Source organism: Bombus fervidus, chromosome 17, assembly GCF_041682495.2.
Source record: "Bombus fervidus isolate BK054 chromosome 17, iyBomFerv1, whole genome shotgun sequence".
NCBI lineage: Eukaryota > Metazoa > Arthropoda > Insecta > Hymenoptera > Apidae > Bombus > Bombus fervidus.
Genome location: NC_091533.1, coordinates 3,773,262 through 3,789,407, shown reverse-complemented (window position 1 = coordinate 3,789,407; position 16,146 = coordinate 3,773,262). Strand labels below are relative to the sequence as shown.

The 16,146-nt window shown below is 41.8% G+C and overlaps 1 protein-coding gene across 3 annotated transcripts in view; it reads right to left on the bottom strand.

The window, feature by feature from the left end:
- LOC139996097 (prohormone-1) overlaps positions 1-16,146 on the bottom strand; it is a 61,210-nt gene that overhangs the window by 2,210 nt on the left and 42,854 nt on the right. For 2 of the 3 annotated variants that reach the window (XM_072020181.1, XM_072020182.1), the window contains exon 2: positions 5,060-5,184. In XM_072020181.1, the coding sequence (XP_071876282.1) occupies positions 5,060-5,170 (111 nt within the window). In that variant the 5' untranslated portion in view covers positions 5,171-5,184. Of the gene's footprint in view, positions 1-5,059; positions 5,185-7,779; positions 7,927-16,146 lie in introns of those variants that run through there. The other variant, XM_072020180.1, reaches the window with a different exon arrangement.

The window sequence follows — 16,146 nt, the reverse complement described above, 5'->3', positions numbered from 1 at the left end:
GTAAGGACAGTCCGCCGGAAAAGATTCGCAAAGAGCTCCGTGTCGATTTCCAGCGAAAAAATTCATCGAAGAAACGTATTAGGCGAGATACCGTCGTTCGAGCCTGAGCGAACTCTGACTGACGACATGGGAAGGGAATCGAAGAACGAGTAACTGTATTGTTCGAGTTTTTTTTTGCACGAAATGATCTCCTTTCGAGAAAAGGAAGGAATAAATTCTTATCGATGGGAGATGCCGTTATTTCGCACGATATCTGCTCGTCTCCGATGTTCATTTCCCCGTAACATACGTATGCTAATGTCGAGTTACGGGAAATTCCTCGTGCGATATAACTGCTTAAACGAATGAACCTGTTGTTGAACGAGGCATGGCGCGCGGTACGCGATAGCTTATTTGCAATTCAAACGTGTAGATAAGAGTTACGCAACAGGACTTTGCGCGAGCGTCGCGTTTGTACTTTATACGATGGTCGTGGAAAGCCTGGATAAGGTAGCACGGATGAAACATCTTCGCGTAGCGTTTTCATTTAATACCGATGTAATGCTTCGAAGATCTTCGCGTTTTCCGTTGTACATCCTACGTTCGAGATGTAACATCGGCATCGCTGAATCCCCTAATGCCGCAAACTAAACCCTTGCGCGACGTATCCACGTCACTGTCGTTGTGATTTATAACGGACGAACAAACGCTCGTTCCCCTAATCGAGTTTAAGAGCAATATGTATAATTTCTAGGACAAGTTTCCTGGAACAACACGGCAAACTGCTGCACGTTCATAGGACGAGAGAAAAGAGCAAGGTCCCGATACTTCGACAAACGTAATTTCGTTTCGCTCGGCAATTAGCTTTGTAATCCGTTGCGAAGGACATACGCTTCTTTTTTCGTTTCTCCGCGCGCTTCCATCCTAACGACCCTCTTGTATTTGCAGCGGGGAAGAAATTTAATTTGTCGCTTTGAAATAGTAGCCAGTAGTAAAGGCATATTGAAATCTTAAGCTGCAGCCGTTCGTTTGGAAACGTTTAACAAAAGTCGCGTTTAACAGCGCGAATATTTCTTTCCTCCGTCGGCGATTAGTTTTCTCCAGGGAATCGACCTTCTTTACCTCGTGCGAATCGTATTTATAGTTTATCTAAGCGCGTTCAAATCTTCAAACTCGACCGATGGCTCGATCGAATTTAATCCCAGTATCTATAAACGTGCAATCGTTTAGCTGTCATCGCGACGGACAAGGATGTACCGTTGTGAAAGGTGAAACGTGAAATTGGTATTATTAAATCGTAAATTCGATCGAGCCGCATCGAAATTGTAAGACGGGATTACGAGACGCCGCACAAGTTTGTAACATTTGCGCCGATTACGGAGATCGAGAATTCTAGTAAGTACTAGTAAGTATGCAGATATCTGGAAAGAAATTGTCGAGCGAATAACGAGCCTATCACGAACGATCGTTTGTCTCGTACCTTTTTCTAAAAATGGAAGATATTTTCCGTAGACCGACAAAGCGGAGTAACAATAATTACACGTAATACCCGATATATTTTTATTTTTTCATAAGAAACAACCGCTTCGTGCCCACTTTTACGTTCTTATTCGGCTACTGTACTCGGGCTGTTAGCGAACTAGTGAGTGAATTGTGAGTGAAAAAACAAGTCGAAAGTATGGAATAAAATTTGTTCAAACGGCGCTACGTTTTTCAAGAAATCCAGTTTCAAGATTTGTCAAATGTACTTAAATTTGGCTAACAGAGTAGACAACGAGCAGAAGGTTATTCTACGCGCGAAAAGAAGTGAAATATATAAAATGAAATATCGAAGAGAATAAGTTTTGATCGTTAAATACGTTAGAAAGTCAAATTTATTTTTCTCGAGAAGGAAACGAAAAAATGTCATCCCACGTCCTTCGATTCTTTTCACACGTAGAACAACCTTGCGTTACTTATTTACTCTTGTTCAGCGAGGTTTTAGCCAGGTTCGAGCATACTTGACAAATTTACGAACTCGATTTTCTCGATAACGAAAGCTCTCTAGGAAAAAACGTCGCTCCACGTTTCCCACTTATTTTCTCGCGTAGCTTCTCCTCCTCATCGTATGTACCAGCGGTTCGGGAACATCTTGTATACGAGTTATAATCTCGCCTAATACGTAGCTATTTCTTGTCGTTGAAATTCCGGACGACAACGTGCCTTGAAACTATGCGACTGTGCCGTGGTAAGCGGCTTTGCTTTGACCATCCTGAGGACGCGCGCGATTAAACCGTATCTATGGATTATCAGAGATAGCGTTAATTGCGCACTTAACGTCGTTTGTGTTCGAACCTGCGTGGTAACATTAACCGGTGGAAATTCCGAATTAATAGAATCCGGAATTAATTAATTAATTGGGATCGAAGGAAACGGGGAAAATTGAAACGATTGGAAAGTTGAGCGCGAGGAACTCTCGCGAAGAAACTAACTAGTTTCACAGTTAACAAACGCGTGTCTGACTTGGCAAAACGCGACCGAGTCGACAGTTTGCACAGCCTTGGAAACGAAACTAACGCGACATTTCGCCAAATAGCTATAAATAAATTGAATTTGTCAAGCAGTCGCTTACACGCTGGAATAGGGACCGAGCAACAGGTTTCTCGCTTCCTTTTCAACCACTAGAGTTTTCTACCTTTTCCTCCCTACCCATGTTTCTCATCCGATTATCCTTTTCATTTCGGATGGCTCGACGTAGTCGTTCTTATATTCACCAACTCGCTCACGCTCGATAAAAGTTACGTCAGCAGAACCGAGTCGCGGAATTGCATTATGTTTCATTGAAATCCGGGTTACAGCAGCTCACCGATGTATTCCAACACTTTTAGAAACCTTTTATCCATTAGAAAACATTTTTAAATCTCACTAGTAACGTAACGAGACGCGACTATCGCGATTATATCGGTGAAATTTGAGATATTTATTGGAAGTATTTAATTAATTAACGTATTTGAACAGTCAATTATTCGTTATTAATAAGCTACGATATTTAGTGCGAGATCATTAGCAGTAATCGTACGTTAAGACTATCGTTCGTGTCGTATACTAATTTTTCTATAACTAACGATAAGCTAACGATAAGCATATGTTCGCAGCAAATGTCATATATGTATTTTCGAATTGGTACTCAAATACTACTATGAACACTAATGTTTCGTTATAGCGACAGCGAAGGTTCGAAAGCTTTCGTACTATCTCGAATATATTCAGAGAAGATTTTTCTGGTGCTTATTCGAATATTTTCGCGAGCCACTGCAACTACTCGCAGATGCATATTTCAAATTAAAAGTAATCGACTTTGATCTGAATTTCGTCGGATTTTAAAACCGGAAACTCGGCTCCAAGTGAGCTAGGATAAAGATTTCGAAGAGTAACGCGTTTTTCGAAGTCTCCGACATCGTTGAGAAATTGTGGAAATTTCATCATCGATCGTTGAGCGAACCTTTCGTTGGTCAAAGATAGGACCGGTTATTAACATTCTCTTGCAGCCCCCTGGAAATATCGAATATATCGAATACGTGGAGGGCAACACTTGGCATAATAAGAGGAGTCCTTCGTATTGAAAAAAGGACGGTTCGCTGTCACTGTCGCTATCCGTGTGCCTGGTGTGCGAAACGAGCATGCGACAGAACGGTATTCATTTGTATTGACGCGCGTGACTGTAATATAAATCGTTGCCTCTTTACCAAACTACATCTTCTCTCTTTTGTACGATCTCCCCACGAGCAAATTATTTGCTCGATGTAAAATTCTCATTTCCTATTTATGGTAATTATTTGCAAAACGGACGACCTCGTCGATTTCAACGAGCTTGAAACGTGTTGTCGGAATCGACGTTTTAAACGATTTTTCTCTATACGCGCGTTACCATCGCTGGCTCGGCTATAGTAATCAAGCGCAAGATATTTGCAAAAAGTTTCAGTTCGATATATAGTACCGTTACGCTTCGTTCAGGCATATAACGCATTTTCGACAATCGTTTCCAACTCGATTCGGAAAGAGAAATCAATGGATTAAGTTTGGCTGTGAAGCGGCCAATAACGCTACTATGAAATAAGCTCAGGTATTGAATAATAAAACAGATAAAATTCATATATTAAGCTTTATATTGTATTATTATTATTCGAAGCTGGAAACGCTTTTAATCACGATATTGAAAAAAGTGATTGTTCGATGATCAAAATTATACCTCGGAAACTAAAGGCGAGCGACGGTAACACGTAGAGGAAGAGATTGTCCACGATATTGTCTTTGATAACATATTTCAATATTATTGAAATCGGTCAATCCGCTTTGCAAATAATTATCCTAATTATTTATTTATTTATTCTTAGGAACAAATACGCTAACCACGATATAGCGATGTGAAAGTTACGTGTGCCGATTACTCGATCGCATTTGTCTGATTAATCGACGAAGAAATTAATTTGGAAGCGGAGAGAAGCCGCTGTTAAATGATGCAGCGAAATAGTTTCAAAGTGCGGTTAACCGATCGAAATGCGTCATTCGTCGACCGCGAATAACGTCGCGTCCATGGCGAGATCACGAGAGAAAAAGAAGGGAAAGAAGGAGAAGAAATGGAAGAGTACGATGGTGCGACTGAAAAAGAATGTAAAAAGCTGAAAGCGAGCGCGCAAAACCGATTGGTACGCCGTACGCGCAAATTTAAGTCTTCGGGTAGGTCTTTTTTGTTCAGTTCCATATTTTTTGTACGGCATCGAAACGAGTTCCAGGCGAGCGTTGCCGTCCTTCTCGCGGATAAAATCGAGGACAACGCAAGGTGAGAGGGTAACGAGGCACGTTTGTCATCGCTCGAGTGTCGCAGCGAGTACGGACGCGGTATTCTCTCGTCTACCGTGAGGTTGCAGCTTGTTATAAACGATATTTTCTTTCATTTATGCATCTCTATTTTAGAAACAAGTTTACGCGATTAATTGGCAAGCTAACAAGCAAGATCGATCGCGATCGCCGATAGAAACATCAATTATACCGGACGTGTATCGTTTTGTTCTTTTCTTAGGGGGCGGATTTTGTTACTTACGTCTATCTCGTTTAAAAGTCTCTCCTTGTCAGCGGCTGGAAGGGCTATCGACAAGTCGATCAGCACCATCAGGACCATGGCCAGAAATATGACAGTTCGTAGCGACGACATGGTGTATCTCTGTCCTGCAACAAAAACCTGGTTAATCCGACTAATTGAAAGGACTATAGTTGTTGCAAGTATTAAATCAAACGCTTCTAACGATCGACTCGTTAACGACTATTTTCTCCAACACGTAGCCAAAGTTAACGCCGATCTTGGTAGACCTTTCGAACAGTGTAAACAGATCATTAAACAGATAAACCTACGATATCGGACGGAGGCAAATTTCCAAGCTATACGAAGAAAAAACGAACGTCGGTGCACGTTGTGGAAGGAAAGCTCTATGGCGCTTTACTCTATGAAAATCATACGTTTATCGCGAATCGAAGAATCTGTCGATGACGCGAACCTATTTCTGTTAATAAGAAGCAACGATGCATACGCCGTCCAACTTTTCTCGATACGTATCACGATAGCGTGCAAGTAACGAGCGTTCGTATCACCCCATAGGAAGCTCTAAAAGTATCTAACGATGGCTTCGTGTGTTGATTACGTTTCAGAAAATCGAACGATTGCATCTTCGACAACGTCGAAGGGTGAAAGGCTCGTCGATACGCCAGGTGATTTAAAATCCCGATCAAACACAGTGTTCGACTGTCGTGGATGCGCCTTTTATAAAATTAAAAGCAACGTTTAGTCTATTTTCGCGACATATTTCCTAACGATCGATCGGCGAAGAATATGCACGCATACATATGTATAATAATTCTTAATTAATTCTTTTTCCGAATGCAAGCAACGCGAGTAGAAAAAGTAGAATTTTATACCGTGAAAGTCTTATCTATTAGAAAATGTTTCTACCAAGATGAAGCGACGGTAGCTCTCTCAAGAACGATCATTCGTCTTTCGTGCGTAAGAAGAAGAACATCTTCTATTTCGTAGTAATTTATTTAGGGGAAGCAAGCAAGCAAGATAAAGACGGCGGAGTTTATATGGCAGCGAATTCCGATTGGTAAAGCGAATGAAATCGATCGTTGATGGAATATTTTACTCGGTGTCAAAATAGGTTGGTCAGAAAACCACTGTCAGTTGGTTTTGTTTATTTGGGCCTGACAAGGGGGACGCTTTCGTCGGTACAGCCGACAGTTCGATTCTGCTTGATGAGCACCGACAGCCGCTCTAGCTGTCGTTGACAGAACGATAACTCAACGGAGGAAATATCGAGAGTGATACGGTGCCTCCGTTTAAAAATACTCGCGCCGCTGAGCGAAGAATCGTGATGCGATTTGCGCGATTAATTAAATATCGAAATACCGATCGGAATGTCTAGAGATACACAGGATGCCCTATTTTCGTCTGTAAATACAATTCGGGGAAAAAGTAACTTAATGTAGATACATTGCTTTAGGCAGTCAGCGTTATTCTTTAAATAGAATTATAGAATTTTGAATGCATCGAACGATCCATTTCAGTATTCTCTCTAAGAAAAAGTAAATCTATCTATGTCGAAAAACTATTAGTCTAGTAGGTATATCGCATCTTATTCTATAAAGCTTTTATGAAACGTATCTACGAAAAAGAAAGGAGACAGACTTTCCTATCTACGGAAAGACTAATTACACTAAGATCATGTTTCCCTCGAAAACATATAATCTGTCTCCGAATATATATATACGCATATATATGTCGAGTGATTTTAACGAAATATATAGCAATGCTCCGTTCTTTCTTTATATTTGTTGCATGGTTTCGTATTGAACTCGCGTGCGTTGCCGTAGGAGGAAAGTAAAAGACGAGAACAATGGGATCCGATAATTACGTGCTTGTTGCAACGAGTTGGGAAACGTTGGAGAGTTTGTTTTCGGAGACAAGACAAGGCAATGACGAGTAATTGAACTCCTCCCTGGGCAACAGGTTTTCCTCGACTCTGTCTAATGCGTGAATTACAGGAACGAACGCTTCGAACTTTACGATACCTTGGGAAAAGTGCTCTTAGAGCTTTCGAAGCTCCGTACTCCGAGATATCGGAAATTTCAAAGGCATTTGTGCACTTTTTCAAATCAACTGAATAATAGATCGCTCCACTTTAGGCGCAATCGGATGAAATGACTGAGTCTGCGAGACTACAATAAAGCGAAATGGAACGTTTGTACACATTGTTAGAGAAAAACGTTCGTAATATTCCGAATGAACGATTACGCGTAGTGACGGACATTTCACGATAATTTTCATTCAAGTGTCAAAGGCATTACAGCAGTCGTGGATGAGCAAACGTAATCGCGATTGTTTCGGAATAAATTATTGTGCCGTCGATAAGTTACGTAAAACGTTTCAAGCGCCACTTCCCTTACACGCGGTCTTCCATTTTCCCGATTATGTCAAAGGAATCACGACTCACCGATTTTGAATTGATCCAACAAAGATCAGGTGTACGATGGACTTTAAAAAAACGTAACGGTCGAGGTAGCTGAGACGAATGAAACGACGCGACACGAAACTCAAACTTGCAACATGCAGAATTTCCAAAAGGCATCCGGTCGAAGAATTACGTTGTCTAAATCCGATGGCGATTCGTGCGTGAAACGCGTATCGTTATGTGTACGTAGGAAGAAAAAAAAGGAAAAGCGATTGAGCGACAATCGATGAAAATGAAAAGGACGAAGGAAAAAGTAAAGTACCTTGTGGAAGCAGTTCCAGAAAGTCGAGATGCGATCCGAGGGTAGTCGGTGTCAGTGGGGCGGTTGTTTTTGGTGAGCAGCTGCGAGAATCGGTGCTTCAGCGGCAGAGTGACTGAGCTTGCAAGCACGCGACCACTTTATATCCGAGACAGGGACTGGGTCGGGCGGCGTTGGTGGTGGAAACGCTGGGGGTGGAAAACCCACCCCGAGGCACTCTTTCGACGATCACGCGTTCCACCGACGATTCGACGATATTTCGACGCCTGTACAGCAGCTTTTCGAAGCTCCGTCCCACAGGACACCTACCTGCCCCCCACGACACCCATCCGTCCCCCACCCTAGCCTACTCACCGTACCAGGTTACACCGATTAAAGGATTAATTCGATAAATGCACGAGTCGCGAAATAACTCCCTCCCTCTCTCGCAAGCTCGCTCCGCCAGAATCTACTAATTGCGGCAAAACAAAAGAGAAGGTATCTTTGAACGTAAAAAGGCCATTTATTAAAATACGAGCCCTTTGCGTTGACCGTTTCTTACTTTACTCGAGCGGAAGGGAACGTCGTTCACAGGAAGAGCAAGGAGAAATGTTGGTTGTTCGCAGGCATCGACGTGACGTGCAAATTGCCATAATTATCTCGATTCTCAAAAGAGACTATAAAGCAAAGAACGATCGATCATATTTCACTATCGTTGACTAACAGTTTCGATCGATACATTTCACGAGACCAACGAAACTTGAGATCGCTTGGACGCGGCAAACTTTAGCGCAGTGACGTTTTCGTTTCGGATGTTATAAGTTTAAAAACTGCACGCTTGAAGATTCAGGGTAAATTGTTATTGAAACAAGTCCAAACGAGAGGAAAACTTAACGTAGAACAGACGGCAGCCTCGATTAGTTGCTATTACGAATATGATAATTTTAGGATGCAAGGGTGGCGTGATATTTTTCAACGCGTGCAGGGATCCACTGTCAGTCTGACGGACGGACAGAATTGCGGGACAATGCGACAGCTGGGTTGGAAATTCGCGGTGGCAAGAGCCAGGAATGTCTCATCCCCCAAAATATGCCAAACGGTATGCCCGGTCGACGTACCACAGGCCTGACTCTTGCCACGAGATCACGTTTGTCCTTCCCTATCCCTTCATCTATCATTCGGTCGTGTTGTAACGTGTTCCGTGTTTGCTCCGTGTAATACGCACCGGTTTTACGCGTTTAATGGATTCCTGTTGTAATCGAGCTGCTACCGTCGCGTTTTCATGCAAAGAGATCGCGTCTCACCGTCGAGAGTGTCCTACTCTCCTTGACCGTTCGCTCGTCCAAATTCCGTCATTTTTCTTTTATTCGCAGTCAGGTTATACATGGAAACCGGTGATTTTCGTGCGATCGAGCTGCAGCTACGTAACGACGTTAATTTTTCATGCGAAGAACGTCGATACCGACCTCTGGCTATTTTATCTCGATATTCTCGAAGATGCGATAATCCCAATAGGCTACGCCTGGGTTTAGAAAATTCTTTGCAAATTATATTCCATTGATTTCTCTCTTTTTGCGTTTACGTGCACGCAACATCGTTCAAGAAATATCGAAGCTTATTTAAATTGACCTTACGGTTGTCGATTACAGCCACGTTGTTCAAGGCTTATAAGAACGCGAAAAGAAAGTTGCGAATAGTGGAACTTCGATATGCTCGTTATCGGGCAATAAAGAGAGCAGCAATCGACGGTATAGCGATATGTAATCGACTCGCTAGAAATGGGCCATCAACCATGGAGCTTTGGGAAACGTAATCACACCAGCGATGACGATAAAACGCGATAAAAGCTGCAGGTCATCGTTCACCACGACGGATCTTACACATTTTCCCAAAGGCGCTGCCATCAACTTTTTATTCTCGATGCTGGCTATCTCGGAAGTACCTGGGATATTTTGACGCTCGTCAAATAGTCGAGCGTTTCGAGAGGAGTCCGAAGAACTATAAAGCTTAGTCGTTTAATATATAATCGGATTAGAAATTACTTTATACGCTCGAAGCGTAAAAAACAGTTGGATATATTTTTCGAGCGAACAAGGCTAGCATCAATCGACTTCGGCACGAATAGTCCAGGTGATGATATTTCATCGACCTAAACTTAACGCCTGAATAGTTGCCATCTGCACAAGATGAGCGAACGATAACCGTTAAACTTCTGCAATACTCTTCGCTTAAAATTAGCCTTCGAGTTTGTTAGAAAATAGACGTATGTACATCTGTATTGTACGAGCGAGGAACGAAAGAGAGGAAGACAAAAGGAAAACACCACGAGAGGAGAACGTATTGAATGAATAGACGCGCAATAAAACAAATTCGTTCCTGTTTGAGACGTACAAGACAATAGAGCACTGTTCGTTAATATTTCAAGCTATTATGTTATATATCAAATAATTATTCTGTTCTAATAAATTTTGTATTTAATAAAACGTTACATAGTATTACTTTAACAGAATTCGTTGTTGAAATATGTACAATGTACATGCACAACTCGTCTAATCGTTTCGATTCTTGTCGCTTTCACGAGAAGGCAATTTCTAATTTTTTTCTACTGTTTTAAATCTCCGCGTTCTCCATGACACACGACCATTCAGTATTTTGACTGACTTGAGAGCTATGGTAGCGCGAAATGCGGTTCCGAGTTCCTGCGTCGCACGTCTCGAAGAGTTTGCTTAACGATGCATGTATCGATGCCCGTAAACAGAATCTTTATCTTCCCTTTGAGATTTTCGAACCACCAAGTACTTGTACCACAAGTACCAACTGCGCCAGCGCCCGCCGATAAAAACCGGACCGCTGAAATTTGCATTAACGACGTGTGGAAAGCTGCATCGTTTTTCTCCGGCGCTGCGTAATTTTACGAAAAAATCAAGGTAGCGTCGTTGAAACAGAATAACGTGAAATTCAACTTTTAAGAAAAATTCTCAGGGTCATCGACAACGTGTCACTGTTGCTTCGAGGTCACTCGGATGGCTGAGATAAAATCGAAAAAAAGAGTAAGCACCGGGATGATTAAACTTAAACGACGAGACTTTTCTGAATTAAGACTAGCACTGAACAAAATAGTTCTTCGATCGGACTCAGCTTCTCCGAACGCTTCTCCGAACGAACGATCGTACGGAAATTTGGATAAACCGATGACATAAATGTTGAAGTGATCGATACTTCTGAGAAAACTCTACATCTGGTCTTCGGCTTTCACAAGGCGCCGATGTCGTCGATAGCGCATAGACAAAAGAATGCGTCGACGACAGACGATAAGCGGCACACGTGCGACGTCTTTTTCGGCGTTCCTTTAGTCATAGGGTAACACTGCTAGCGTGCGGATCTGGACCAGCTTACATATATATTCCTACTTGTATTTACGCTTCTATATTAAATTATATTTTCTACCTTACAATCTATCCACACGTTTCTTTGTTCACACATCTAATAACCTCAACAATAAAGAACAACGAGATCGACGAATCGATGATCAATCGGTTCGGAGCCGCAACAAAATATCCGTTTAAACGCTTTGACGAACATTTTACGTAACTTAACGATGGATCCACGACTACTTCGCTGTTATCGCTAATTAAGTATTTTCATAACTTTATCTAATGTCTCGTCTGGTTTTCTTCTTTCTTCCTTTCTTTTTTCGACTCTATACCTACGCCTACACCTAACGAGCAATTTTGCCATGATACTCGCCGAAGAAGAAACCAACGGAAAAGATCACCTCGTACAACGCGAAGAAACGCACATTTTTTTGTTCGTAGGATGTTTTGTTCGTTCGTACAATTTTACGGGAATTGGGATAGGCGGTCGTCTCCTTGAAGCCTCTATCGCGTGTCAACGATTATTGTGTCTTTAACGTCAGGGAGTAGGCGAAGATATCAATATAAATTGTATCGCGCGACTCTCGCTATCTTTCGACAATCGACAATCACGAGGTGCTTTCACAAACCAAGTAGGAGAGACGTCGACTCGACCGCAGTAGAACGTACCGTTGTTCGGTCAGACACGAGGATTCTGCCTTAACTCCTTGTCGCTCCTTCGCACACGTTATCTCTGTTTCCTCGTTGAAGGATGTTGACGTAACGCTACATCCTTTGGAAATGTCACACGAAACTAACAATTGATCGTTAAATGGCAAATATTGTAAATCTTTCACACATTTTAAATCAATCAAAATTATCGCTTGTAAATGCGAAAAAAAAATATCGCGGATGTCTTGAAAATATTGGAAGAATATATATTTTCCTCTTTTTCTTCGTCGGTTTTTTATCTTCTTTCGTAACGTTACGCGATTCTTGGACGAAATAAAGCTGTCGCTGCCGGCGTTACGTAAACGCGTAATAAACGGTGAAAATTAAGTGCACTCTCGAAGGAGGGTTGCGCAAACTGATAATTAACCGAAGGTAATCAAAGAAACGAAGAAATCCGAAAATCAAAGAGCCCTTTCTAGGCTGTCTATTTCCCCTGAATACGTGTTTTCCCTTGACACGGTTGTCAAGTCACCTGACGAGTCGCAGTTCGAACGAAAAAACTAACGAAAACGAAAGAAACAGAGGAACGTGGATCGACGTTGTAATTATCCAGTAACGAGGCAGAGTTTCGTTGGTCAAGGGAATAGAAACGATTGTGAATCGATCGCGAAAAACAAAAGCCTCTGAACGGATCAAAGTTGTTACTCCACCGAAATTGGATCTCTTTTCAGCTTTTTCCACGTTCGTGTGGGAACGGGATTTACAGGCAACGAGGAATCATTAAAGCTTCTTTGGGAACATTTTGATTTCTCGTTTTCGTGCTTTCAAAGACCAGTTACCAAAACTGTGAACTTTCGGATTCGAATAAAAACAACCGTCTCCTACTGTAACCGTGGACACGAGATAATTCTCGTGTTTCCGACACCATGAAATATTTAATATACGCTCGTGAAGTATCGCAATTTGTTTCGCAGCTGACGGAAATAAAATGTCCCTAACTTAATAAATCTGTAACTGCCGGTGTCATTGTGGTTTTAATATACGGGCCGGAATATCTGTGACCTAATGGAAGGAAAAACCAAGAGAAGAACTTTGTGGCAGAGTGCGCTAGGTAACAAAGCATTGGTTTACCGTGGCGGATGCAACATCGTGTCGGTAATTCCTAAGCAGAAGGGAAGTGCCAAAGGGTAGTTTCTTTATCGAAGCCCAAGTCGCAGCTTATCGTGCAAGCTCGATCCCCAAATCGACAGCTTTCTGTCTCTTATTCGCGGTCGATAAAATCAACCATATTTTTTTCATACTATCTTTTCTTACTTTCTTTTTCTTTTCATCTTACACGGCTAGTTCGACGCTGATTTCCTAATCTTTCTCCTCGTGATTTCATTTTGTCTCGCATCGTAAAAATGTATCGTTAAAACTTATCGACCCTCCGATCACACGACTGCACTGCGACCGTGTAGAGGGTAATCTTCGTTCATCGAGATGTTAAGCTCGCGAGAGGAAAAATGCTTAACGATAAGAAACGAAGGAGAAACGAGGGAGGCGTTACGCATTTGTTTAAAAACAATTCGCTTGCATCGATCGACAAACAGGAAGTTGCGATTACAGTCGTAAACGGAGAAATATTTCGGTTTCTGACTGCGGCGAGAACAAGATCGCGACGGGTGGTTGAGTGGTACCAGAGAAACCTTTAGGCCGACTTTCCATTACCCAGGTCCGATCAGCCTGTACTCTGATTGACTTTCAGTGTCGCTGACGTTTTTCGCGGTCTTTCTATCCCGCTCTCTTCGACTTTTCCCAAAACCACGTTTCGTCCGACGACAGTTTACTTATCGTTCTGTTGCCCGAAATCTCTCGTGAACCGCGAGTTTTTCGAACTTCGTTCGTCGAGTTCTCGAGCTCCTTCTATTTCCAAAGGATACTTCAACGTCACGAGGCATAATTTGTGTACGACGTTATTCATTTTCTTGCTTATCGCGGATTTCATTTATGGCGGCTGTATATAACATATTTCGAACGGTCGTTCGGATAAAAACGGATAAAAAGTTCGATCCATCGGCGTCAAGAAGCGTTCCGTGGTTTTTAGTTTTATAAGAGCCATCGGCACGATCGTAAGCGAGCCACCGATGCATGTGGTCAGCTCGTTAAACGCCGTTTAACTTACTCGACGATAATTCCTGAGCCCTACTCGTAAACGCGAAATCGTCGATCCTAATATCCCGCTAACCTTTCGCCAAGAACCTTTGCCTGGCCGAAGATTCAATTTCGTATCCGCAATTACGAAAATCCCGAACGAATAAAAGTATCGACCAATTGGTTGATCGAATGTATTCGAACGCGCTCTTAGAAAAGTTTTATGCGTGTATTTTACGAGCACCGTGATTATTTTGATCTGAAAATGTGTACACACGTTACAAGATATTTATTGGAAGCATAAATTTCGCGAAGATCAGCCAATCACAGATCGCGCGTTCGTCGCCGTGCATCGTTTCCGCGGAGAAAACTTCGATTAACATTTTTGTGCGTAAACGACGAATAACTGTAATAGTAGTGATAGCACAGTAGAGAATCGTAAACGCTTTTTCTCGATGCTCGTTATCGAAAAAAAGCCGAAGAAGAAGTTTTAACGAGCATATTACAAAACGTATCGATCATAAACCGCGAATCGTGGTACGTTCTATTATTTCAGGGCGAACTTTCAACTGAACTTCGATTCTGTGATAAACGAATCGAAACTCGCATCACCGTCATTAACTAATTAATGGGACCAAAGCTAATTGCCAGATGACCCACACGATATTTGTTGTGGCAAAGTACGATCGGCTTTCGCTAAATAAACTGGAAACGTTAATCGCTATCCTTCAGCGATAACGCTCAGTGACGCGGAAAAATCGTTGTGATTTATAAAATTTATCGAGATTCGCGATATCTCCATCGTATAATTAGCTCTGTTCATTAGAATATCGACGTATTCGGTCAATTCTCAGCATCCTTAAAACCAAAACACTCCTTAGGGCGTATGCTATAAACTATAATTATTTAACTGCTATTTTCTTTTTACCTTTTGTTCTCTATTTACATATACTATACGTACATCGTATATTTGTTTATATATTTTCCTTACATTATACATATCTCTTTGTATAAAGGATTTATCTCACAAACAAATAAACAAATAGATGAATGGATAAATAGATAAATATATTTGGTTAAAGCGATACCGTTTTGCCTTTTTCTTTTTTTTTTTTTTTTCGTGCGTGTCTTTTACTTCCCATGCAGTTTCTCGCTGTTCGAAATCATTAGCTTTCGAATTAATCTTTTCCTTATTTCACGCTTAATTAACGCGTGCCCCGCGTATGCGAAGTTACCCTTCTATTGAGTTGGCAATTAAATGATTGCGGAGTTTGTCAATATCACTTAATGATCGTTCCGATAGCAGATATTTGCAGTTTCATAAATGTACGATATAATTAATGTTATCGATCAATACGGGTATTTTAACCACGAGATTATTATTTTAAGCCTTCTACTAAGCCTTCTTTGTTTTCATTATGACCGGAACTATTTTCGTTTATTACGTTCCACGCGTTTATCCTTTCTTACGTAACAGAGTATTCGGTGAATCGACGGAAAAAAGGACGTTCTCCGTCGCATCGAGTCGCGTCGTCCGCCTGAATTTGATCGTTAGACAAAGCCGATTGCACGAAGAATCGAAAAAACGTTAGCAAGTTCGCACTGGATCGTTTGCAAAATCAAGACGATTGCTTTGTTCTAACTTCGCAAAACTGGCGCGATCGTTGGTAATGAATATCATATTGATAATGACGATGAAAGCACTTTTCGTCGATAGATCGGTTAGCCTGTTGGATCGAGTTGAAAGAGAGAGAAATCTTTAGAAAGTAACCGACAAAACGTATGTAGGAAATTAATAAAGGCGCGGAAGGCAGAAAAACGCGAAAGAAACTGTGCAGGATGAAGAAAAATTCGGCAGGAGAATAAAATCCATCGAGGAAATTGAAGTAACTTCACGTCCGTCACGTACCTCACCGCAACGTTATTAGTCGTTAATTGTGGCCGGCACGTGACACCGAAAGTCGCTTGATTAAACGAGTCCAATTCTTCCTCACGAACCACCTGTCGCATTTGCGATTCTACTCCAGCGACGACTCGTTTCTCGCCTTTCGTTGTAACGCTCGTGCAGTCAGCTCGCGTTGGACATCGTCGGAGACAAATGCGAGGCTCGAGTAATCACGCGTAAAGCTGCGTTTAAACGAATGCTCGGTCTTTCCTCTCTTTCTTAAAATTTTAGTTAAACATTTAGTTAGCATTCTTTGGCCGTGTGGCGACTATTCGGCGAACCCTTTGC